Raw genomic sequence first — 23,638 nt, forward strand, 5'->3', positions numbered from 1 at the left:
TTTCAGTGAACTACATACACCCCAGTGTTTATTAACTTCAGATTAGTGTGATAGGCATGCAGTGTTGCATCCATGGGCTATCCCCCCTCCTTTCTAGGCTTGTTCCTTCAGCCTCTTCAGCAGCTCCCTGAGCTGCTCAATCTGGGCAGTCACGCTGCTCTTGGCGGTACCGCCCATGGCCGTGTACTGCTCCACGCTGTTGACAACATTGAAGACCTGGGAGACGTCGCTGCCGATCAGGGGGCTGGGGAGGCAAAGAGAGGAGGTGTCAGTGAGAGTGCTGGGTGCTGTTGGCTGGTTTTACATGCTCACTGCCTGCAGAGACGGGGAGGGAGTGGAGACGGAGCCTTTTTCCAAGGGGAAAAGCCTCCTGCAGCCCTGCTTCTGCACTTCTGGTGCCTGACAGTAGCTGCTTGTGGCCAACCAAAGAGTCAGCTCCAAGGGAAACTTGAGGAAGTTTGGAGCCCAACTCACTCCGGAAGGCTGGTGCCTCCAGGTCAGGGTGTGAGTTTCTTCCAGTCTCTCCCAAGAGCTGGTGCCCAGGCCCTGCTGGAGCTGATGGTAGTGATGTTGTCCCCCTTTGTGCTTTCAGGCCCAGCAGTAGCAGCATTGATATTCAGGCCAGGAGGATTTTGGGGTGCTGTCTGGCCCAGGCATTTTGGGGAGGGGCACCAAAAGGAGCCCCATACGAAGGGAGGCCGATACCTGCCTGTTGCGGGAAGTGATGGCACAATAATAGTGATACGAACCTGATGCTCTTCAGGTCCTCCAGGCTGAGATTATTGATGGTGACGCCTTTAGACTCGGCGAGGTGGACGGCCTTCCCAGAGGCAACGTGGGCTTGTCTGAATGGCATCTGCAGTGAGAAGCAGAGGCCGCAGTCAGTGACCAGGCAACTGGGGTGTTTTTCAAAGGAAAAAATGGATGTGCTGTCTTTTTGGTTGGCTTGTTTTCACTTAGGGCAATGTCATGTGTATCCAGGTTTGTTGACCCAGACTGATCATCACCTGGGGACAGAACAGAAGGCCTCATCTCAGGCCCTCGCTGAGCAGTATTCTGCATCCAAAGGAATCACAGCTCCAAATGTCCCTCTGATACTTACTCCTTTACGAACCAAGTAGAGAGCCAGGTCAGTAGACAGCATCTCAGGGCTCAGTGCCTTCTCCATGTTCTCCTTGTTGATCTGCAGAAGGAGGGTCAGGGGGAGACGTTATCATCAGCTTCTCCTTGGGGACATGTTAGTGGTCACAGTGAGGGGCTTCATCTGGAAGGGAACTGCCTCTAAAAGGACACTCTGACACCCTGAACAGCGCGCATTGGGGGCCATAATGAGAAGCATGGGTGAGCCACTGAAGAGTCTTCATCTGAGGACCAGTCTAGAGATCTTTTACCTGTGTTACTCACAGAATGTGCACCCCAACCACGTTCAACAGTGAGAGGCTAAAGCCTTACCTGGAGGGTAGAAATCACTCCAGTGGCAACCTGGAGCACAGCATTCAGGGTGTCCACAACATCAAAGACGGCCTCCTTGTCCTCCTGCATTAGAACAGGGATGGAAATTGCCGTAAGACAACCTGATGCATCCCAAAAGGCCACCGACTTGAGCAGCCCAGCCAGCAGAGCAGGCATCATCCAGGGCCTCCTGCTTCGGCTGAGGTGTCAACGGCAGCACGCTGTGCCTCAGCCCCTTCTCTGCATCCTGCACACAAGCAGGGTCTGTGCAGGTCAAGGTGGTTCCAAGACTGCTCAAGAGCAGAGGATGGCGGTGTCTGCTCAGAGGGATGGTGTGAAAACTGAGACCTGTTTTACCTGCAGATCCTTGTTGTAGGTGCTTGGAAGTCCCTTGAGAACCATGAGAATAGCAGCCAGCTGCAGAGAGAAACAGGTGAGGCAGTTAGTTACAGGAAGAGAAGCACACTGCCCTGGCAGAGGTTAAGAGCCTGGGCTGGGCACGCTGCTTTACACAGAGGCAAGAAGGAGGAATATTCTTCAGCCCCGGTAGGAGCAGCTTCCCCATCCCGCTTCTTTCTTTTGCGGGCTCACCCGTCCAAACACTCGTCCAGCTTTGCTGCGGATCAGCTCCAGGCTATCAGGATTCTTCTTCTGAGGCATCAGGCTGCTGCCAGTGCTGGAAGAAAGGTGTGTGGAGTGTAACGGTGAGCAAGACCCCAGTCCACACAGACACAGGTCATGCAGCAGACTGAGCCAGCCCTCCAAAACTGATGTGTTGCTTTTGGACCGCTGCTGTGACCTCAGAGAGGGGGGGCTGTGGCTGTGCCTCCCTGAGAGACAGGAAATCTGTCAGGACTGCAACCCTGGCTAGTCAAGGGCGGGCTTTGGCAGGCATTCCCAGCAGAGGAGGAAGTTCTCTCTGCCAGCAGCTGCTGGGGAGGAGTGTCTGCTGAATGCAGACTTGGTTGAGTTACCAGAATCAGAAATAAGTGATTGTTACTGAGGAATATTCACCCTAAGGCTGCCTTTCTGCCAAAATCTTCATGCTGTGTCAGCCTTGTGCAGCAGGGAGACCCCAACCACTGGCTCGTTCTCTCAGGAGGGGATAGCTGAGGAGGAGAGGCTGAGGGATGGGTTCACTGCCCAGACACCAACCTAAAAGCATCAGAGAGTGTCAGAAAGCCAAACTCGCTGGTACTGTAGATGATGAGATCTTCAGCCATCTTGCTAAGGTGGATCATCAGCAGGGTGGCAACAGAGAGGAATTCCACTGCAGAGAAGGCAGGAAATCACGAGGTGAAAAAGGTGCTTGTTTGCTTGACAACCCAGGGAGCTCTGACTGGAGTTTAAACATCATTAAAACCAGATTCTATATAATTACTTCCTAGTGAGGGATTTCAGCCCCCTTAAAGGAGGTCAGCTGGGAAGGTCTCAGAAGTCTGCTTCTAAAATAGCGGTGGGAAGATGTGATTGGGTTGTGCTTACCCACAAAGTCTCTCTCGCTAACGGCATCCATGCTGTTCAGGCTGATGGAGGCAAAGTCCAGCTCTGCAAGGAAGGTGATGGACAGAGTAGGTCAGGCCTGACATGTCTGGAGCTTGAATGCAGCAGGTTACCCCAGCATGCATGTGATTGTGAGCCCTTGTTTTCCCAGGAAAACAAACATGCTTTGCAGGATCTTTATTATTAGCTGAGGCAGCCAGTGTGCAGCAAAGGTGGTTCTGTTTGTGCTGCCACCTTATAGGCACCTGCTGTCTCACTGCAGCAAAAAGCTTTCTGGCTTACCGAGTCATTAGGAGCTGCCCCCACCTGTGTCACCGAGCATCAGATCATATTTTTTTTTATTTATTTATTACCCTCCACCCCCATTTAAGTTGCAGTAACACATCCAAAATAAAATCAGGATAATGTGTCAATGCGTCCCCAACTCCCATATGTTATGAGTAGTCCTGTGCCTCTCAGTCACAGGGAGACATTTACCACTACGCAGAAGCTCTCTATCAATTTCCAGTGGGTTGCCAGCCAGAGCACCGCTGCCAGGGGAGAAAGAAACAGAAGTCATGCATGATATCCTGTGTACTCCAACCAAAACTGAGCTCCAGCATGCAGTGATGACACCTCTCTAAAGATTTCCCTCCCCCAGTTCATTTTGGCATCACACAGTGTGGCCTGAGGCTCAGCAAAGCGAACTCTGGAGTAAATCAGTGCTCTTCCAAACAAGAGGATTTGCTTGATGAATGTCGTGTAGCTCTTAATTTCAAGGAGGGAGGAGCACAGTATCTCTGTGGTGAGAATCTTTCCTTGGAACTCTTCTCTTTAGTGAGAGAAGCAAGTCCTGTGCCCTTGCAGCTCTGCAGTGCATATGGTATACAAATGCCAGTGGTTCAGGGGATGTAAAGATCTGGCTCTTGGCCATTTTGCAGAGCAATGTGAAGCCCAAGGATTACACAGAAAGTAAACTTTACCTTCCCAAAGGTAAGACGTTGATCCTCCTCTTCACCTCTCCCAGGCGCTCAGAATCACGGGTCAGAGCAACAGCATGGCTAGGAAAGGACACGAGAGATGAAATACCTGAAGTCAGAAAATGTCACACGACCCAAGAGGTAGGAGTGGCCAAAGGATGGAGCGTACAGGGTGTCAGCCTGCACTGCCCACTCCGTGCTTGGGTGCCATCTTGGTCAGAGCCCCACAGGAACACGGGGAGTTGCTGTTCCAGTTGGCAGGGTTAGCTCTGGTTTGTCACCACCCCCAGCTGCCCCCTCAGAGGATGATGCACTTCCAGGCTCCAGCTGAGCAGGGCCCCAAGGGTGGAGAAGGCTTCCTGCAGCCAATGTGAAAGGTGGTTACCTGAGCAAGAACTGGCTCCATCTGATGGGCTGAGCTTTCTGCAGGTGGGTGTAGCCAGGCAAGATAACATCAATTTCTCTGCATGTGAAAGGAGAGAAAGAGGTGAGCAGCAGCTGTCAGGATAGAAGGCAGTGGCAGGCACACCCCAGGGTTTTCTGCCAAGGTCACAAAGAGAACATCTTTAGCCTGTGTTGTGCTGAAGCTGGTCTGTCTCTTCCTCACCTCTTCACCTTTCAACCTAAGCTGGATTCACATCTCCTGATCTTCAAGTGTGGTGTGTCTGCCCTAGGCTGCCCTGGAAAATTGCCTGACATGGTAATCCCTCTGTGGTAGGCAGATTCCCCAGTCCACCACCAGTTTGGAGTGTGGTTTGTGAGGAGAGTTAGGCAGGGAGTTACCACAGCTCAGCTTTTCTCCTACAGAACAACTTGAAACATGTTCAAGTTCCCCACTCCTTCAGATGGATTTGGTGCCTTCTGAAGTCTTGTGTGGACCTCCCACCTCAACTCCTTTGCTAGGACACGCTGGGGGGAGAGGAAGGCCTCTGTGATGTGAACTGTGGAGAAAGGGGGACTGTTGCCTTTCCCTGTGCTACCACACACCCTGTCTGTAGTGTCCTCCACAGAAGGTCCTGCTGCTGCCCTGAGTGGTGCCAGTCAAAGAGCAAACCTAGAAGTCTCTTGGCCCTGCAAGGCCAAGGCGATGGATATGGAAAAGGACTTACATGGCAGCACGTTCCACCAGGGTCTTAATGAGCTGCAGGAGGTGAGTGGAGATGACAGAGAGGGAATTCTTCATGAACAGCTTCAAGTCGGTCACAACCTGTATGAGATTGGCCACCGTCAGACAAAGCAGAATGTGACATACTTAGTGACCAAATACTGTTCCTGAGAAAGGCTTGGCAGTGTTATCCCCTCTTTGATCTTTGTGATGGGCAGGGACATCTTCCTCTTACCAGATGTCCCTTACCCTAGTCACTGATTTGTGAAAGCTGCTGTATCTTGATTTCCATGAACAGAACCAAAGCCCATTGTTTTCAGTGGACTTCTCAGATTTTGTCAACTTTGGATCAGAAAATTCCCAACCGACACAAGTCGATCATCATTAGAAGGACTGATCCTGAAAGATGCATGGCACCCAGCCAGTAAAGTCATGGTTTCAGTAGACTTTCAATGCAATGTCAATGGAAGTTTGGCCTTTTACCGCCAGGAACCAGTCCTGTGGAGCCTATTCCCCTGTGCAGATGAGACACTGCAGCATCACTAGTTTAAAGCCCTAGGGACTTCATGCTGGAGAGTGTCATGGTACGTGAAAGATGGCATAAAGAAATTTGATTAAGGAACTGAGATGGAGGATGAATACAGAAGAAAGAAAAACAACCAGTTCTGTACATACCTGATCATTCCTGCTTCTTCCAGTGTGCAGCTTTCCCGCTAGGTCTCCAATCAGCTGCTAAAGACAAGAGGAGGATTTCTGTCAGCATCTCATATTCTAAGCAGAAGATTCCACATGAGCAGACCTCCCCCCTGCCTGGGAGGGACTCAGCTCAAGCAATCTGTGAGTAGCCATGGGATCTCCTCTGGGAAAAAGGAGAAGTTTGGGAGCTATGCTTGTACAGTGCCTCTTCCACAAAAGGGGTCTTGGAGACACTTGTTTGTGCACCTGGGGTTTCAGTGCCACAAGGTCCAGAGGAATTTCAGAGAGGGACAGAGGCACATGCACTTAATGTCAGGCAGATCTAGCTGGAGTGGGAACAAGAGGTGAGAGGATCCAGACCTTTAGTCTGCGTTCGTTGGCAGTGTGGATGTCCTCATCAGTTTGAGCCACGACAAAGATTCCTTTAGACCATTCCTCAGAGATCTACAAACACCAGCAGAAACACGAGTCAGCCACCACGGTTACCCTGCTGCGCGGGGGGGCTGTAAGTGTCCCCAGCAAATACCAACTTCTGCCATCCCAGTGGAAATCAAAGTGTGAAGTTATGGCTATAGGAGGATTTAAGCATTGCAATGAAAGAGCGAGCTGACATGTCAGTGATTGCTTTAGCATTGTCCACAAAGATCTTCCTATACAAATATTGTATAGAGTCACCATTGTCCATGGTGGGTGAGCAACAACAATGGATATTTTAAAAAAGCGCTTAGCTGCTGACTTCTCTTCACCCCTATACAATGCTATGCATTGCCTCCTACTTACTCAGGCAGCCAGACTCAAAAGGATCCCAAGTGCCAGCAGAAAAAGAATATTCCTAATTCATACTGAAACAATTCCTGGTGAATGTTCAGCCTGAAGAGGATGGGCAGGCAGGTCACACCGAGCACACCTCGCCGAGGGCCTGGGGCTGCCGTAATGAGGATTGAGAGTGTGCTCATCAGGGCTTCGGGTCTCCCTGGGGGCTTGTCAGCTGGTTCACATCCTACTGTTGGGCTTTGGTGCCTTCAGTGGGATGCAATCTGAGCATCCATCCCCTGCCCAGGATGTCTCCAAGCATACAGAAGGCAATATGCACGGGCCTGTCATGTATATGGCTTAGAACAGCATTCTGTTTCAGGAAAGCACTTCAGCACATGCCTAGCTCTAAGGAATAGGAAATAAGCACATTTAAAGATGTGTTTTAGAACAGCAACTCAGGGAGGCTACTACAGATGCTGTCTGATAAGGAGCCATTTATTCCAGCACACATGACAGTTTGTGAAGAAAATAAATACCTTTTCCAGGCCACTCAGGATCTTCTCCAGCTCAGCTTTAGATAGGATTCCAGCCTTCTCCAAGGCTTTGGCATAAGCCATGCTCCCCTGGATATCAACTTCAGACAGTCTCTGATCATAGGTAATGGAAGCATTGAGCATCTCCATAACTGGATCTGTACTTCCACTGAATCTTCCTCCCCAAAGTTTATCTCCCTGAAACAGAGGAAGAAGCAAATTAAAAGAGGCCTAATAACTTCAGTTAAGTTCCTAGGCACTATGTAACTTCCAATGATCTGTTTATCCAGTATAGAGGCCATGCTCGCTGTGTCCCTTCAGTGAGGTAGCAATAACCAGAAAAGCCCCTGGGCTTTAAGATCTTTGGCAAGTAGCTGAAGAGGTGGAGAACATATCACTGTCACTTGTGTTTAGCCCTTGAGCTGTGAGGTCTGGCTCAGGAATCCTCCAAGATATTTTACCTCTGCAGGGAGGCCTTGAAATTAATTTTAGGGCATATGGTGCAAGACCAGCATGGATTTCTCTTTTGAGGCAGCTGCAGGTCAACAACCCTTTGACAGCCTTTTAAAGGGGGAAAAAAAGTAAAGCAGTCAGCGAGGAATATAACAAAAGCTGGTATCCTCTAAGTCCTTTTTGTGCTGCTAACAGAGAGATTTTTCTTTGACTGACAAAGAGCTGTGGGCCAGCACAAGCCACCTTATGAAGTGTTTGAAGTTACTGTTTGAAGCATCTCCAGAGTCCATGATGTGCTTGAAAGCTTTAGCATAAAATTAGCCTAAAACTGGTTAAGGTAGAGTCTGCAGAAAGGGAGGTCTGGGTACCTTTCAACATCAGGAATGTTCAGAAAAATAAATCAACAAAAAGGTTTTAAGACACATGGAAACAAAAATTGTTTTTCCACCCAAACTAAGACTCATATAGTGACCTCACACACTGGAATGTGTCATGGACATAACTACTTCACTGGGCGACCAAAGACAGGTACACAATTCCAGCTATGCTTCACAGCAGGGTGCATGTAAACCTTTTTCACCAGTGATTCAGGTAGTGAATCCAGGAAGTTGCTAAGAGCCATGTATGTCACTTGACCACAGGCAGGACATCCCCTGAAGCCCTAACTCTGGCAAACTTGCACTGAAATGGGTAGGAATTTTACTTGTGCAGAGACCTTACAACTTATCCAAGATTTCAAAAGCAACTCCCCAGTGCTAGCAGGCACAAAAAAGAAATCTGAGGACATTTCAAGGAAGAACCTAAATACAACTGCTATTGCAGAGCAGATAATAATTACTAATTTTTTAACACACCCGTATCAAGTCTCTTCTGATGCTGTACACCGTAACTACCATGGACAGCAGGAAGCTGACAGGACAGTTGCCAGCTAATCTGTGCCAGGGCTTTATCAGTCACACAAAGCACTGTTGAGTAACCTTAGAAATTTTTTGCCTAGTGACCGTCTCCACAGCTCTGCCGATCCCTGCTGAAACAACGTGCCCGAGAGGACAGCAGGAGGGAGCTTACAGATGTAAGAGTATAAGCATGTGCTTTTTGAGATCTTTTAGGCAGCTTTGTCAGAAAGCTGAGGGAAGGCAGAAGTGGGAATCAGAACTGAAAAAGAAAAGCATTAGAGGTCCTCAGCGTGTATCTGGTCCCCACAGGAGCATGGCATAGGGGATGCTAAATTAGAGGCCAGTACCAGAGGCTAAGCGCTCGAATGGGGAACAGGTATATCTAGGTATAACTTCAGTATTATGGGTTTCCATCAAAGTAGGTCAGCAGAAACACTGCAACACGTCCATTTGCAACCAGGAAATCAAAACTGAAAGATTAACTTTAGCTGACTCCAGGACTCTGGTTGGAGAAGTGGCTAGTACAGTCTGGCAGCTGATGGACGCTCGTCTGTAGCCCAGAGCAGAGGCCAGGGCTGTAGTAGCCATTTGGAAGGCAGAAAGCGTGACTCACTAAGATGACTAGTCACGTCTCACCTCAGAAACTGAAAATGCAGCTTTTGTATGGAGAAGTGTTTACACAAGCTGCTGTAAAGTGTCTCCTGCCTAAACACAAGTCATGAGGAATGAACCGCATCGATTATTAGTCTCTTCCAGGTAGAGGGAAGAACCTGAAGGCAACGGCAGGCTGCTCAGCCGGGGCTTAAAGTTTAACTTAGCTGAGCTGGCGTCTGCCAGAGCACCCCGAGACCACCCGCCGGAGAAACAAAGTTCATCCTCACCTCGGCTGCCATTTCGGACGACATCTTGCTGGTTGGTGCCGCGATCCCGGCAACTGGTGCAACCTGTGGGACAGCGAGGGGAGGAGGGTTGATGCTCAGCTCTGCCGCCGGCCCCGGAGCAGGACGGGGGTCCCCGCTGCCCGCCGGGGTCCCCGCTGCCCGCCCGGCCCCTCCGGGAGCCGCGGCCCCGCTCACCTGCTCCGTAGGGCAGCCCCGGCCGGTCGCTCGCTGCTCCCCGGCCCCGCCGTCCCGCTTTTACACGCCTCGGAGCGGGGCTGGCGGCTCGTCCCGCCCCGGCGGGGCGGAGTGTCCCCGGGGCCGGCCCCGCTCCCGGGCCCCTCCGCCTCGCCCCGCCCCGCGGCACTGGGGGTTTCTGCTTTGCCGGAGGGAGGGTGCTACTCCGGCGTGGGTTTTTCTCGGTGTGCTGTCGGAGGCTCTTGAGGGAGTGCGGAAAGTGCATCCCAGTTTTCTTGTTCCCTTTCGGCTTTTTCTGCCCTTTAACCAGCCCTGTTGTCACAGGACCGTAGGATAATTCAGGTAGGAAGGGACCTAGTCCAGCTGTCTTTCCTATATTCTTCTCTGTCCTACTATTCATCCCCTTTCTGAGTTGAAGATGAAGTCCAGGGCACAATGGGATCGCAGGATTAGGGCGTGCTGTGTTCTGTAGCAGAGAGGACACCGGGCGAGTGACATGGCTAGCATCAGGCAGCCGCTGGCTACCCAGCCTGAAAGAGCAAAGTACCTTTTGCAGCTGGAGTTTCCAGTGTGCTGCCTTCAGTATCAGCCCAGAACAAGGCTCAAACTCGGTATCTGGATTCACAGCCAGCTATTAATTTACTGCTTCTCAAACATTTCCCCATATGATAATTTTTTTCTGGGGTGATGTCTCTGTTCCCTTTCAGACTTCCAGGCTTGCAGATGCACAGAGCATCATGCTGTCTACACTCTTTGAACCATTCTGTTGCTGGGTTCCTTCCTCTTCTGAAGTCCCTCATTTTTAATGCTTCTCTTGTCATGTTAATCTTTTATGAATGTCCTTATTCTGGGCTTTGACAGGAGGTTGCTGAGGATTTGGGAAAAGAGTAAGCACTAGATTTACATCCAGGATGAATCATATACAGGGAGAGGCTTTACCTCATGGTGTTTGTGATACAGGCTCAAGACTGGCCATGTGGAACATGCACAACCATTCAGAGATTGGTCTCCCTCAGAGACCAGTTGTGACCCACAGGGCTAGAAAAAGGAAGATGGGATCTCTGTGGCACATTCAGAGTTGCCCTGTATCTACTTTGCTATTTGTGTTTTCACATCATTAACCCTATGTATGTGCTTTGATGACAGCTTTGATGACAGCATGACAGCTTTGATTTCTAAATATTACCTGTATTTAAACAGTTACATGGTTAAATATACTAGTGAAAGCTCCCGTTTCTGTTCCATTAGTTCCAGGCCTTTTTGTAATTTTTTCCATTTGTCTGTATGTGCATCTCTCTGTAACGTGAGGAGTAGAAATGGTTGAAGAATCACAATGAAGTTGGTTTGTGTTGCCCCTGGCAAAGAGGAGTCCAGTCTAGATGGACACGTTTGGATATTGCTGTCTCAAATTCATCCATGGTGCCTGCAGGGGACGTTGCTGTCATGCAGTGCATCTGTTCTCACAACTCTCTTGTGGTGGCAGAGAAATGTTATTAGCTCAGCTTCTTCAATAGAGAGCTAGGGGATAAAAAGACCAGGCACAGCAATTTATTTAGGAGACAAAATATTCAGCAGGATTTTTCCAGGGTGTAAAAGGAGGTTAGAGATCTTTTCCTTGGGGGTACCCAGAGAAGAGTTTGCTACTTTTTGTCATGTTTCAAGAGCCCTTTTGTAGGTTTGTTATCAGCTTGGGTGTCAGATCAGAGTTACATAGCCATCTGCTGAGAGTTTCAGTAGTTCATGATCAGCCTGAATGAATTCTTAGCTTAAGTCCCTTCCTGTGGTCGGTCTGTAATGGAGCAGGGATTTAAGACCAAATCCAGAGTAGTGTCCAAGACACTGATTCTTCTGTCTATACAGATCTTCCCGTGGTAAGGGACAGGGCTTTAAAAACCCAAATCACAATGAATCATAGTAGGGTGATGGTGAAAGTCTGAAGATACTGTGGACCATGCACTCCTGTAATGTCTGTGGAGCTTCAGAGACCTCCACAGGTCCCTCCCAATCTAAATTATTTCACAATTTTAAGAAAAGGGTGGGTGGGTGGGAAGTGCCAGTGATTATGAAGTACTCATTTAAGTAGGAGACTGAGATGTGATAATCTCCTAAGACTTTCCTTTTCCTTTCAGTTTGGCAGAGCCCTGTGTCACTCAACATTGGCCACAAGGAACAATGCCAGACATTTGCTGCTGGAAGCGAGAGAAAATCTATTCAGCTGAGGCCTCTGAAGGTACTGAGCAGGAGCTAGAAGACACAAATAGGGAAAAAAAGGGGAGTGGCACAGATCAAGAAAGCTTATGGGAGGAAAAAGAACTGTGAGGTGGAGATGAGGAGGTATCCCTTCTTCTGACTGTAGGTGTTGGGTATTGGGGTCAGCTCTCTCTTGCTCCTTTCCCCTATCAGCTAAGTATGCATAAGTGATTTTCTGGCCACAGCTAACCTATCTGGAGACAAGTCACAAGTGCCAAAACTTCTGTTATTTCCACAGCAGCAAATAACAGAGCAAACACAAAGGTGATTTATGGACTGGTGGTTGAAACGTGCTGTTCTTTAAATGCCAGGAGAATAGATCAGGTTTAGGGCCAGAATAAGGGCAGGCTGAGGGTGGGGGGAAGTGTTGAAAAAAGGGAAGTTTTCTGTTGCTGGTTCTTCTCCCACATGCTTAAAGCACAAATGCTACAAAGGTGGGGTGAAAGTGCTTTGTGTCTCCTGGGGTACTTCCTTAATGACAGGAGATTTAGCTTATGGTAGTTTGTACGGTCTGTGCTGCAGCCCTTAACCTAAACACGGTGAGGCAACACTTGTGTTACTGCCATTACCTATGTGCGTTACAAAGTCGAGCAGTACCGAGTCACTAACGTGTTGCTGCATCAGCGTGGAGGGCAGGGTGCTGAGCAAAACGCCAGCTTTAGAAGCTATGACATTGTGTCCATGACAAAACCAGCGCTACTGTGCTGTGGGTTCCAGGTTCAAGCTGGTTTAAGGAGAATCGCCCTACCTTCCCTGTAGACAACTGTTCTTTCTCTACCTTTTGAATCAAGTAGCAGGCACATTCCACCCAGAAATCACTGCAGAACAGTAGTGGGGAATAATGTTTCAAGTATTTGTTTAATTAAGTATTTTCACCCTATGAAAGACACAAGGTTGCTGCGTTCTCATTCCTCAAGTAAGGCTTTTTCCTGGTCTTTGTTCTGATTATATATTTGTAAGGACAGAAGGAAGACAGTATAAGATTTGTAAGAGGCAGCCAGCCATGCCAGTCTCTTTTCAAGCATTCTGCCCCGCTAGCTTATCCTGGGTCACAAAGAGGAAAAAGCTTGACCTGCAGCTGTGCAGCCCCTGTGCTTTGGAGGGAACCAGAGCCAAAGGTGGTTCTATGATGGGCTGGGATGACCTGTGGGTTGACCTGCTGGTCAAATTCTGCCTAAGACTATGCAAGTTCCAGTGCCAGAGGGTGAGGAGCCTTCTTTTGGCCACTTAATCCCCTCTGCCAGAAGGCAGGCAGGCAAGTGTCCTCCTATGAGGAGGAGGGCAGTGATAGCTGGAGATGTGGCATGTGTTGCAGATGCAGTACTAGGTGCACTTTGTGCACACCCACAAGCCTCCCTCAGCACATTGCGTAGTCTGCTCTGGTGCTGCTAGATCCAGCCTTGTGCTGCATAGAATCACAGAATCATTTAGGTTGGAAAAGACCCTTAAGATCATTGAGTCCAACCCTTAACCCAGACTGCCAAGTCCACTGCTAAACCATGTCCCTAAGTGCCACATCTACCCATCTTTTAAATGCCTCCAGGGATGGTGACTCAACCACTTCCCTGGGCAGCCTGTTCCAATGCTTGATAACCCTTTTGGTGAAGACATTTTTCCTAATATCCAATCTAAACCTCACCTGGCACAATTTGAGGATGTTTCCTCGCATCCTAGCACTTGTTATGTGGGAGAATAGACCAGCACCCACGTCACTATAACCTCCTTTCAGGTAGTTGTAGAGAGCGATAACAACATCCCTGAGCCTCCTTTTCTCCAGACTAAACAGCCCCAGTTGCCTCAGCTGCTCCTCACAAGACGTGTGCTCCAGACCCTGCACCAGCTTCGTTGTTCTTCTTTGGACATGCTCCAACACCTCAGTGTCTGTCTTGTAGTGAGGGGCCCAAAACTGAACAGAGTATTTGAGCTGTGGTTTCATCAGTGCTGAGTACAAAGGGATGATCACTTTCCTAGTCCAACACCCTCCCCTCCAAGAGACACCTTTTCAGGTCTCTTGAACAAAGACACTCATGCTGCTCTCTACCTACCAACCCCCAAGAGCTTGAACACCCCATAACCCAGCTCCACTGACAGTGAGGAGAAAGACCCTGTTCTTTCACACATCAGTGAACATTTCCTCAAGCCTCACAAGGGCAGAGGAAGCCCAGCTCAATCTTGCCCCTATGAAGAAATACACAAACCAGGAGTTTCAGTGAACTACATACACCCCAGTGTTTATTAACTTCAGATTAGTGTGATAGGCACAAAACGCTGCATCCACGGGATATCTCCCCACACTCTAGGCTTGTTCCTTCAGCTTCTTCAGCAGCTCCCTGAGCTGCTCGATCTGGGCAGTCACGCTGCTCTTGGCGGTACCGCCCATGGCCGTGTACTGCTCCACGCTGTTGACAACATTGAAGACCTGGGAGACGTCGCTGCCTATCAGGGGGCTGGGGAGGCAAAGAGAGGAGGTGTCAGTGAGAGTGCTGGGTGCTGTTGGCTGGTTTTACATGCTCACTGCCTGCAGAGACGGGGAGGGAGTGGAGACGGAGCCTTTTTCCAAGGGGAAAAGCCTCCTACAGCCCTGCTTCTGCACTTCTGGTGCCTGACAGTAGCTGCTTGTGGCCAACCAAAGAGTCAGCTCCAAGGGAAACTTGAGGAAGTTTGGAGCCCAACTCACTCTGGAAGGCTGGTGCCTCCAGGTCAGGGTGTGAGTTTCTTCCAGTCTCTCCCAAGAGCTGGTGCCCAGGCCCTGCTGGAGCTGATGGTAGTGATGTTGTCCCCCTTTGTGCTTTCAGGCCCAGCAGTAGCAGCATTGATATTCAGGCCAGGAGGATTTTGGGGTGCTGTCTGGCCCAGGCATTTTGGGGAGGGGCACCAAAAGGAGCCCCATACGAAGGGAGGCCGATACCTGCCTGTTGAGGGAAGTGATGGCACAATAATAGTGATACGAACCTGATGCTCTTCAGGTCCTCCAGGCTGAGATTATTGATGGTGACGCCTTTAGACTCGGCGAGGTGGACGGCCTTCCCAGAGGCAACGTGGGCTTGTCTGAATGGCATCTGCAGTGAGAAGCAGAGGCCGCAGTCAGTGACCAGGCAACTGGGGTGTTTTTCAAAGGAAAAAATGGATGTGCTGTCTTTTTGGTTGGCTTGTTTTCACTTAGGGCAATGAAATCTGAATCCGGGTTTTCTGGGGTGTGAAGAGGGGAGGCGTTAGGAGGTAAAACTCCACCTGTAAATTACTATCAAGTCCACCCGGTAGCAGTTCCACTACTTGGGATACATGTAAAGAATGGGTTTCCAGCTTTCATGTATTTTGACCCAGACTGACCGTCACCTGGGGACAGAACAGAAGGCCTCATCTCAGGCCCTCGCTGAGCAGTATTTGGCATCCGGAGGAATCACAGCTCCAAGTTCCCTTCTGATACTTACTCCTTTATGAACCAAGTAGAGAGCCAGGTCAGATGACAGGATCTCAGGGCTCAGTGCCTTCTCCATGTTCTCCTTGTTGATCTGTAGAAAAGAGGGTCAGAGGGAGACATCATCAGCTCCACCTTGGGGACACATTAGCTGACATTGGGGGTCATAATGAGAAGCATGGGTGAGCCACTGAAGAATCTTCATCTGAGGACCAGTCTAGAACTTTTATTTGTGTTACTCACAGAACGTGCACCCCAACCATGTTCAACAGTGAGAGGCTGAAGCCTTACCTGGAGGGTAGAAATCACTCCAGTGGCAACCTGGAGCACAGCATTCAGGGTGTCCACAACATCAAAGACGGCCTCCTTGTCCTCCTGCATTAGAACAGGGATGGAAATTGCCGTAAGACAACCTGATGCATCCCAAAAGGCCACTGACTTGAGCAGCCCAGCCAGCAGAGCAGGCATCATCCAGGGGCTCCTAGTTCGGTGGGGGTGTCAACAGCAGCACGCTGTGCCTCAGCCCCTTCTCTGCATCCTGCACACAAGCAGGGTCTGTGCAGGTCAAGGTGGTTCCAAGACTGCTCAAGAGCAGAGGATGGCGGTGTCTGCTCAGAGGGATGGTGTGAAAACTGAGACCTGTTTTACCTGCAGATCCTTGTTGTAGGTGCTTGGAAGTCCCTTGAGAACCATGAGAATAGCAGCCAGCTGCAGAGAGAAACAGGTGAGGCAGTTAGTTACAGGAAGAGAAGCACACTGCCCTGGCAGAGGTTAAGAGCCTGGGCTGGGCACGCTGCTTTACACAGAGGCAAGAAGGAGGAATATTCTTCAGCCCCGGTAGGAGCAGCTTCCCCATCCCGCTTCTTTCTTTTGCGGGCTCACCCGTCCAAACACTCGTCCAGCTTTGCTGCGGATCAGCTCCAGGCTATCAGGATTCTTCTTCTGAGGCATCAGGCTGCTGCCAGTGCTGGAAGAAAGGTGTGTGGAGTGTAACGGTGAGCAAGACCCCAGTCCACACAGACACAGGTCATGCAGCAGACTGAGCCAGCCCTCCAAAACTGATGTGTTGCTTTTGGACCGCTGCTGTGACCTCAGAGAGGGGGGGCTGTGGCTGTGCCTCCCTGAGAGACAGGAAATCTGTCAGGACTGCAACCCTGGCTAGTCAAGGGCGGGCTTTGGCAGGCATTCCCAGCAGAGGAGGAAGTTCTCTCTGCCAGCAGCTGCTGGGGAGGAGTGTCTGCTGAATGCAGACTTGGTTGAGTTACCAGAATCAGAAATAAGTGATTGTTACTGAGGAATATTCACCCTAAGGCTGCCTTTCTGCCAAAATCTTCATGCTGTGTCAGCCTTGTGCAGCAGGGAGACCCCAACCACTGGCTCGTTCTCTCACGGGGGAATAGCTGAGGAAAATTATTCCCCAGAGACCAGAAACCTACCAGTAGGTATCAGAGAGTGTCAGAAAGCCAAACTCGCTGGTACTGTAGATGATGAGATCTTCAGCCATCTTGCTAAGGTGGATCATCAGCAGGGTGGCAACAGAGAGGAATTCCACTGCAGAGAAGGCAGGAAATCACGAGGTGAAAAAGGTGCTTGTTTGCTTGACAACCCAGGGAGCTCTGACTGGAGCTTTGGAATTACTTCCTAGTGAGGGATTTCAGTCCCCTTAAAGGAGGTCAGCTGGGAAGGTCTCAGAAGTCTGCTTCTAAAATAGTGGTGGGAAGATGTGATTGGGTTGTGCTTACCCACAAAGTCTCTCTCGCTAACGGCATCCATGCTGTTCAGGCTGATGGAGGCAAAGTCCAGCTCTGCAAGGAAGGTGATGGACAGAGTAGGTCAGGCCTGGCATGTCTGGAGCTTGAATGCAGCAGGTTACCCCAGCATGCATGTGATTGTGAGCCCTTGAGTAGTCCCGGAAAACAACCATGCTTAAGTGTTACACTGACTGGGGTCTTTGTTATTAGCCCCAGGCAGCCAATGTGCAGCAGAGGTGGCTCTTCCTGCTGCAACCTCATACACGTTCCCTGTCTCATTGCAATAAAAAGCCTTATAAAAGAAAGGCTTTGGCTCCAGGACAGTGCATTACTGTGCCATTGGGAGCCATGTATCAATGCTTCCCTCCCTCCAAGGTATTACAAGTAGTCCTGTGCCTCTCAGTCACAGGGAAACATTTACCACTACGCAGAAGCTCTCTATCAATTTCCAGTGGGTTGCCAGCCAGAGCACCGCTGCCAGGGGAGAAAGAAACAGAAGTCATGCATGATATCCTGTGTACTCCAACCAAAACTGAGCTCTAAGAAGCAGAAAAGGCACCTCTGAAGACTTTGCAGAGCAAATCAAGGCCCAATGATTACACAAACAATAGACCTTACCTTCCCAAAGGTAAGACATTAATCCTCTTCTTTATCTCTCCCAAGCGCTCAGAATCACGGGTCAGAGCAACAGCATGGCTAGGAAAGGACACGAGAGATGAAATACCTGAAGTCAGAAAATGTCATGTTCCTCCTCAGGAAGTATGCTGCCATGCCTGGAGCCTGGGATGCCCTCTCAAACAGAAGAGGCTTGAAATGGAGCCTAGGCACTAAGGCTCTTTGAAGTGGAACAGCTAGAAGCCATACAAGATTCTCCATGTTACCCCATTAGTTAAGGTGTAACTGTGCCCACAGGATGGAGCGTACAGGGTGTCAGCCTGCACTGTCCACTCCGTGCTTGGGTGCCATCTTGGTCAGAGCCCCACAGGAACACGGGGAGTTGCTGTTCCAGTTGGCAGGGTTAGCTCTGGTTTGTCACCACTCCCAGCTGCCCCCTCAGAGGATGATGCACTTCCAGGCTCCAGCTGAGCAGGGCCCCAAGGGTGGAGAAGGCTTCCTGCAGCCAATGTGAAAGGTGGTTACCTGAGCAAGAACTGGCTCCATCTGATGGGCTGAGCTTTCTGCAGGTGGGTGTAGCCAGGCAAGATAACATCAATTTCTCTGCATGTGAAAGGAGAGAAAGAGGTGAGCAGCAGCTGTCAGGATAGAAGGCAGTGGCAGGCACACCCCAGGGTTTTCTGCCAAGGTCACAAAGAGAACATCTTTAGCCTGTGTTGTGCTGAAGCTGGTTTGTGAGGAGGAGAGTTAGGCAGGGAGTTACCACAGCTCAGCTTTTCTCCTACAGAACAACATGAAACATGTTCAAGTTCCCCACTCCTTCAGATGGATTTGGTGCCTTCTGAAGTCTTGTGTGGACCTCCCACCTCAACTCCTTTGCTAGGACACGCTGGGGGGAAGAGGAAGGCCTCTGTGATGTGAACTGTGGAGAAAGGGGGACTGTTGCCTTTCCCTGTGCTACCACACACCCTGTCTGTAGTGTCCTCCACAGAAGGTCCTGCTGCTGCCCTGAGTGGTGCCAGTCAAAGAGCAAACCTAGAAGTCTCTTGGCCCTGCAAGGCCAAGGCGATGGATATGGAAAAGGACTTACATGGCAGCACGTTCCACCAGGGTCTTAATGAGCTGCAGGAGGTGAGTGGAGATGACAGAGAGGGAATTCTTCATGAACAGCTTCAAGTCGGTCACAACCTGTATGAGATTGGCCACCGTCAGACAAAGCAGAATGTGACATACTTAGTGACCAAATACTGTTCCCCAGAAAGGCTTGGCAGTGTTATCCCCTCTTTGATCTTTGTGATGGGCAGGGACATCTTCCTCTCATAATTTGGTCATTTTGATGTGGTAATGTCACTATATCTTGCTGTCCAGGAAGAGAGCCAAAAGCCATTCTGGTCTGAGGTCTCCTGAAGTGAGGCTGGGGAGGAATACAAAGGAGAAAAAAAAAAGCTCTGTATATACCTGATCATTCCTGCTTCTTCCAGTGTGCAGCTTTCCTGCTATGTCTCCAATCAACTCCTGAGGACAAGAGGAGGATTTCTGTCAGCATCTCATATTCTAAGCAGAAGATTCCACATGAGCAGACCTCCCCCCTGCCTGGGAGGGACTCAGCTCAAGCAATCTGTGAGTAGCCATGGGATCTCCTCTGGGAAAAAGGAGAAGTTTGGGAGCTATGCTTGTACAGTGCCTCTTCCACAAAAGGGGTCTTGGAGACACTTGTTTGTGCATCTGGGGTTTCAGTGCCACAAGGTCCAGAGGAATTTCAGAGAGGGACAGAGGCACATGCACTTAACGTCAGGCAGATCTAGCTGGAATGGGAACAAGAGGTGAGAGGATCCAGACCTTTAGTCTGCGTTCGTTGGCAGTGTGGATGTCCTCATCAGTTTGGGTCACCACAAAGATTCCTTTAGACCATTCCTCAGAGATCTACAAACACCAGCAGAAACACGAGTCAGCCACCACGGTTACCCTGCTGCGCGGGGGGGCTGTAAGTGTCCCCAGCAAATACCAACTTCTGCCATCCCAGTGGAAATCAAAGTGTGAAGTTATGGCTATAGGAGGATTTAAGCATTGCAATGAAAGAGCGAGCTGACATGTCAGTGATTGCTTTAGCATTGTCCACAAAGATCTTCCTATACAAATATTGTATAGAGTCACCATTGTCCATGGTGGGTGAGCAACAACAATGGATATTTTAAAAAAGCGCTTAGCTGCTGACTTCTCTTCACCCCTATACAATGCTATGCATTGCCTCCTACTTACTCGGGCAGCCAGACTCAAAAGGATCCCAAGTGCCAGCAGAAAAAGAATATTCCTAATTCATACTGAAACAATTCCTGGTGAATGTTCAGCCTGAAGAGGATGGGCAGGCAGGTCACACCGAGCACACCTCGCCGAGGGCCTGGGGCTGCCGTAATGAGGATTGAGAGTGTGCTCATCAGGGCTTCGGGTCTCCCTGGGGGCTTGTCAGCTGGTTCACATCCTACTGTTGGGCTTTGGTGCCTTCAGCGGGATGCAATCTGAGCATCCATCCCCTGCCCAGAATGTCTCCAAGGGCAACTCAGGGAGGCTACTGCAGATGCTGTCAGAAAAGTAGATATTTGTTCCAGCACACAGGACAGATATGAAGAAAATAAATACCTTTTCCAGGCCACTCAGGATCTTCTCCAGCTCAGCTTTAGATAGGATACCGGCTTTCTCCAAGGCTTTGGCATAAGCCATGCTCCCCTGGATATCAACTTCAGACAGTCTCTGATCATAGGTAATGGAAGAGCTGAGCATCTCCATGACTGGATCCGTACTTCCAACAAACCTTCCTCCCATCATTTTATCCCCCTGCAAGTAATGAAGTTGAGGCATGTTCAAAAGTCTGACCAATAAATCCTCTAAAAAATCAGTTAATGTCCATCCCACTCCTTATCCAAGTAAAACTGAGGACACACTCAATAATGGTTATTCACTGCTGTGTCATTGACCAGCAAATGTCTGGACTTTAAGACCTTTGTCAAGTAGCTGAAGAGGTGGAGTGTCATTGTCACTAGAATTTAGCCCTAGTGGTGTCAGGTCTGGCTTGGGAATCCTCCAGGTACTTTACTCTGGAGAGACTATATCCTGTCTATGAAAACGAATATCAGGGCATCTAGTGCAAGACCAGCATGGATCTGTCTTTTAAGGCAGCTGCTGATTACTAACCCTTTGTTAGTCTCCTGACAGGAAAAAAAAGGGAATCAGGGATATAGTGAAAGCTATCTACTGTTACTCGAAATAATAATTTTAAAAAAATCAATTCTTTTAGGGAGATTATAAGAAAATATTCGGTTGACAAAGAGCTGTGAGCCAGCACAAGCCACATCCCCTAAAACACTCCTGTGACTATGAATTTACCGTTTGAAGCATCTCCGGAGTCCCTGATGTTCTTGCAAGCTTTGGCATAAAATTAGCATAAAACTGGTTAATGTGCAGACCCCAGAAAGGAAGGGCTGGGTACCTTTCAGTATTACAGACATTCACTGGAAAAAGAAAAGAAAGAAAACCCCACGACCCCAAACCACCCCGCGGAAGGTCTGTGGATCAGCGCGGCGCGGGGCTACCGGGCCGCTCTCCGGGCTACCATGGACAGCGGGCGGTGGCCAGCGCCGGGGCCCCGAGCAGCCCTTTCCCCAGGGACTCTGTGACCCAGGGTGCCTGAGAGGAGAGCAGGGGAGAGCCTGCGGAGCTCAGGGTGTAGGCACGGGGTGGGTGCTGGAGATCTCTTTTTGAAGCAGGTTTGTCAGGAGGAGCGGCAGGGAGTTCGGCGGGGAAATAGGAGTTGAAAAAAGCAAAGTTTTGCAGCTTCTCACTAGGAAACCAGTCCCCTGAGGTGAGTGGTGGAGGGGATGGGGAGTGAAAGGCCAGTGCTGGGAGCCGAGTGTTCGGATGGGGAAGAGGTACCAAAGTATAACTTCGAGTTATCTATCTCCGCTACCGTGAGTTTTCACCGAAATCAGAGTTGGGTTGGCAGAAATAACTGCAGCAAATAGGTTTGCTGTCCCCTTCTTCATTTAAACACCGGTAAAACAAATATATTAGAGAGAAGCACCCAAAGGAGCAGGGCAGGCTGCAGGGCTGGGGGTATCGCGCAGACAAGCTCGTGTCTACCAGAGCACCCCAAGCACGCTGGAGAACAAAAGTTCATCCTCACCTCGGCTGCCATTTCGGACGACGTTTTGCTGGTTGGTGCCGCGATCCCGGCAACTGGTGCAACCTGTGGGACAGCGAGGGGAGGGGTGAGGGAGGGGAGGTGAGGGGAGGTGAGGGGAGGTGAGGGGAGGTGAGGGGAGGTGAGGGGAGGTGAGGGGAGGTGAGGGGAGGTGAGTTGATGCTCGGCTCTACCGCCGGCCCCGGTGCCGGCCCCGGAGCAGGACGGGGGTCCCCGCTGCCCGCCGGGGTCCCCGCTGCCCGCCCGGCCCCTCCGGGAGCCGCGGCCCCGCTCACCTGCTCCGTAGGGCAGCCCCGGCCGGTCGCTCGCTGCTCCCCGGCCCCGCCGTCCCGCTTTTACACGCCTCGGAGCGGGGCTGGCGGCTCGTCCCGCCCCGGCGGGGCGGAGTGTCCCCGGGGCCGGCCCCGCTCCCGGCCCCCACCTCAGCCCCCTTCGCTCTTCCCACCCCTCTCCTGCCTCCAGCCCCTGCTCGACCAGCGCATGATTAGCAAGTCAGGGCGAGAAGTTTCTTTGGAGGTAGGGTCGCTGCAAGGAGGAGGGTTGGGAGAGATGCTTTCATGTTGCCTGGTAGTGAAGGTGTTGGTGCTCCTGCAGTGCCAGAGGGTCTTGTGTGTGGACAGGCAGCCCCTTTTCTGGGATATTCTTGTACAGAAGGAATCACTTCACTCCGTGTCATACCCCTCTAATGAGTAGTCTTTGATATGAATGTAATTGATATATGATGGCTGGATCATCATCGTTGCTCTGTCCCCATTGCCACCCCAGCAAACACACAGAATAAAATAGATGGGAGCTAGGTGTTTTTCCCCATTTCTGTGTGGATGAGACTTTCCACCTCACCTGTAAGGATGCTGCACCTTCAGCTTTGGGGCTTCCCTGCTGTCCCCAGTAGCATGGGGTCACTCTTGCCAAGGAGGCTCCTGTGAGACTCAGACTGTGGCTGTGGGGCGTGAGGGTGTGAGGCTGTGCTCTGTGCCTTGGCAAATAGCCCGTGTCTTAAACTCATCAAACCCTAAACATCATGGAAGTAAAGAACTGATTTAAAACTCAAGCAAGCTTTGGGAGCAGCAACTCACAAAGCTACAGCTCAGCACCGCTTTCTCAGGAACTCCTCAGACACTGAGCACTTTTCTGCAGCCACTCCACAGAAAGCTGAACACTTGCTGGTTTCCCTTACTGAGTGTGCTGCTACAGTATAATATTTTCCCATTTGCATGGTCCAAACCTTTCACAGTGCTCAGGAAACATATTCCAGCTTTGTCATCCACACGTTGTTGGGTTGTTTTCTTCCCTTTAACTAACCCTCTTGTCCTTTTCTACTGTTCTCTCAGTTCTGCAACTCACCTCCTTTTCTTTTTTACACTAGGACATTTACACCAGGAAACAGTCCTTGATATTTTGTGACCATGTTCCACCCTACTCTGAAATCCCTCATTTTTACCACTTTTCTTGTCTTGTTCACCCTTTAGGAGTGTCCTTGTCCTTACTCTGGGCTTTGAGAGGAGGCTGATGATGTGTTGGGAGAATCGTAAGCACTGAATTTACAACCAAAGTGAATTTATGTCAATAAGATTTTATTAATCTGTGTCTGATATTACATGTGGCAAGGACGTGTGCTTTCACATTGGATCTGTCAGCAGTATCACTGTGTGTTTAGCAAACTTCATAGGGATTAGTTTACTTGTAGTATGCTGCTTAACTTGTGTCCCAGTTTGTATCTAGGAGATTATTAATTCTCTCTTTCCCTATTTTTTAGATGAAACAGGAAATAACTATCCTTTCTGTGTAATAAGTAATGTAGACTATAGAGCGATATTTTTATAATAAAAAATGGAAGTCAAACTGTAAATCCGAGCAGAAGTCATTATCATAAAAAAGGACATTGAAGAAATAGGATTTCTTAAAGATGCTTGGAGCTCAAGAGTTGAACTTTTTTGAGGAGAAAAGAGTGAAATAGAATTGCAAAATAGGTTTTCTAAT

General features: G+C 49.9%; 2 protein-coding genes across 2 annotated transcripts; both read right to left on the bottom strand.

The window, feature by feature from the left end:
* On the bottom strand, positions 1-9,485 carry LOC141952451 (argininosuccinate lyase-like). The gene is made up of 17 exons (XM_074889867.1): positions 9,430-9,485; positions 9,235-9,297; positions 7,008-7,202; positions 6,076-6,159; positions 5,695-5,751; positions 5,024-5,121; positions 4,300-4,377; positions 3,918-3,995; positions 3,433-3,485; positions 2,938-3,000; positions 2,608-2,722; positions 2,044-2,128; positions 1,810-1,869; positions 1,453-1,536; positions 1,103-1,183; positions 750-856; positions 1-244 (listed from the first exon to the last, which is right to left on the bottom strand). Exons 2-17 carry the CDS (start codon positions 9,256-9,258, stop codon positions 94-96), a joined length of 1,413 nt encoding a protein of 470 aa, XP_074745968.1. The 5' UTR covers positions 9,259-9,297; positions 9,430-9,485; the 3' UTR covers positions 1-93.
* Positions 9,486-13,883: 4,398 nt separating this feature from the next.
* Positions 13,884-21,962, bottom strand: LOC141952471 (argininosuccinate lyase). Its single transcript, XM_074889904.1, has 17 exons — positions 21,934-21,962; positions 21,641-21,703; positions 20,101-20,295; positions 19,303-19,386; positions 18,922-18,978; positions 18,554-18,651; positions 17,989-18,066; positions 17,467-17,544; positions 17,270-17,322; positions 16,840-16,902; positions 16,534-16,648; positions 15,980-16,064; positions 15,746-15,805; positions 15,389-15,472; positions 15,111-15,191; positions 14,632-14,738; positions 13,884-14,126 (listed from the first exon to the last, which is right to left on the bottom strand). The coding sequence occupies exons 2-17, from the start codon at positions 21,650-21,652 to the stop codon at positions 13,976-13,978; spliced, it is 1,401 nt and encodes a 466-aa protein (XP_074746005.1). The 5' UTR covers positions 21,653-21,703; positions 21,934-21,962; the 3' UTR covers positions 13,884-13,975.
* Between the last annotated feature and the right edge of the window lie 1,676 nt (positions 21,963-23,638).

This window comes from Strix uralensis, chromosome 20, assembly GCF_047716275.1.
Source record: "Strix uralensis isolate ZFMK-TIS-50842 chromosome 20, bStrUra1, whole genome shotgun sequence".
NCBI lineage: Eukaryota > Metazoa > Chordata > Aves > Strigiformes > Strigidae > Strix > Strix uralensis.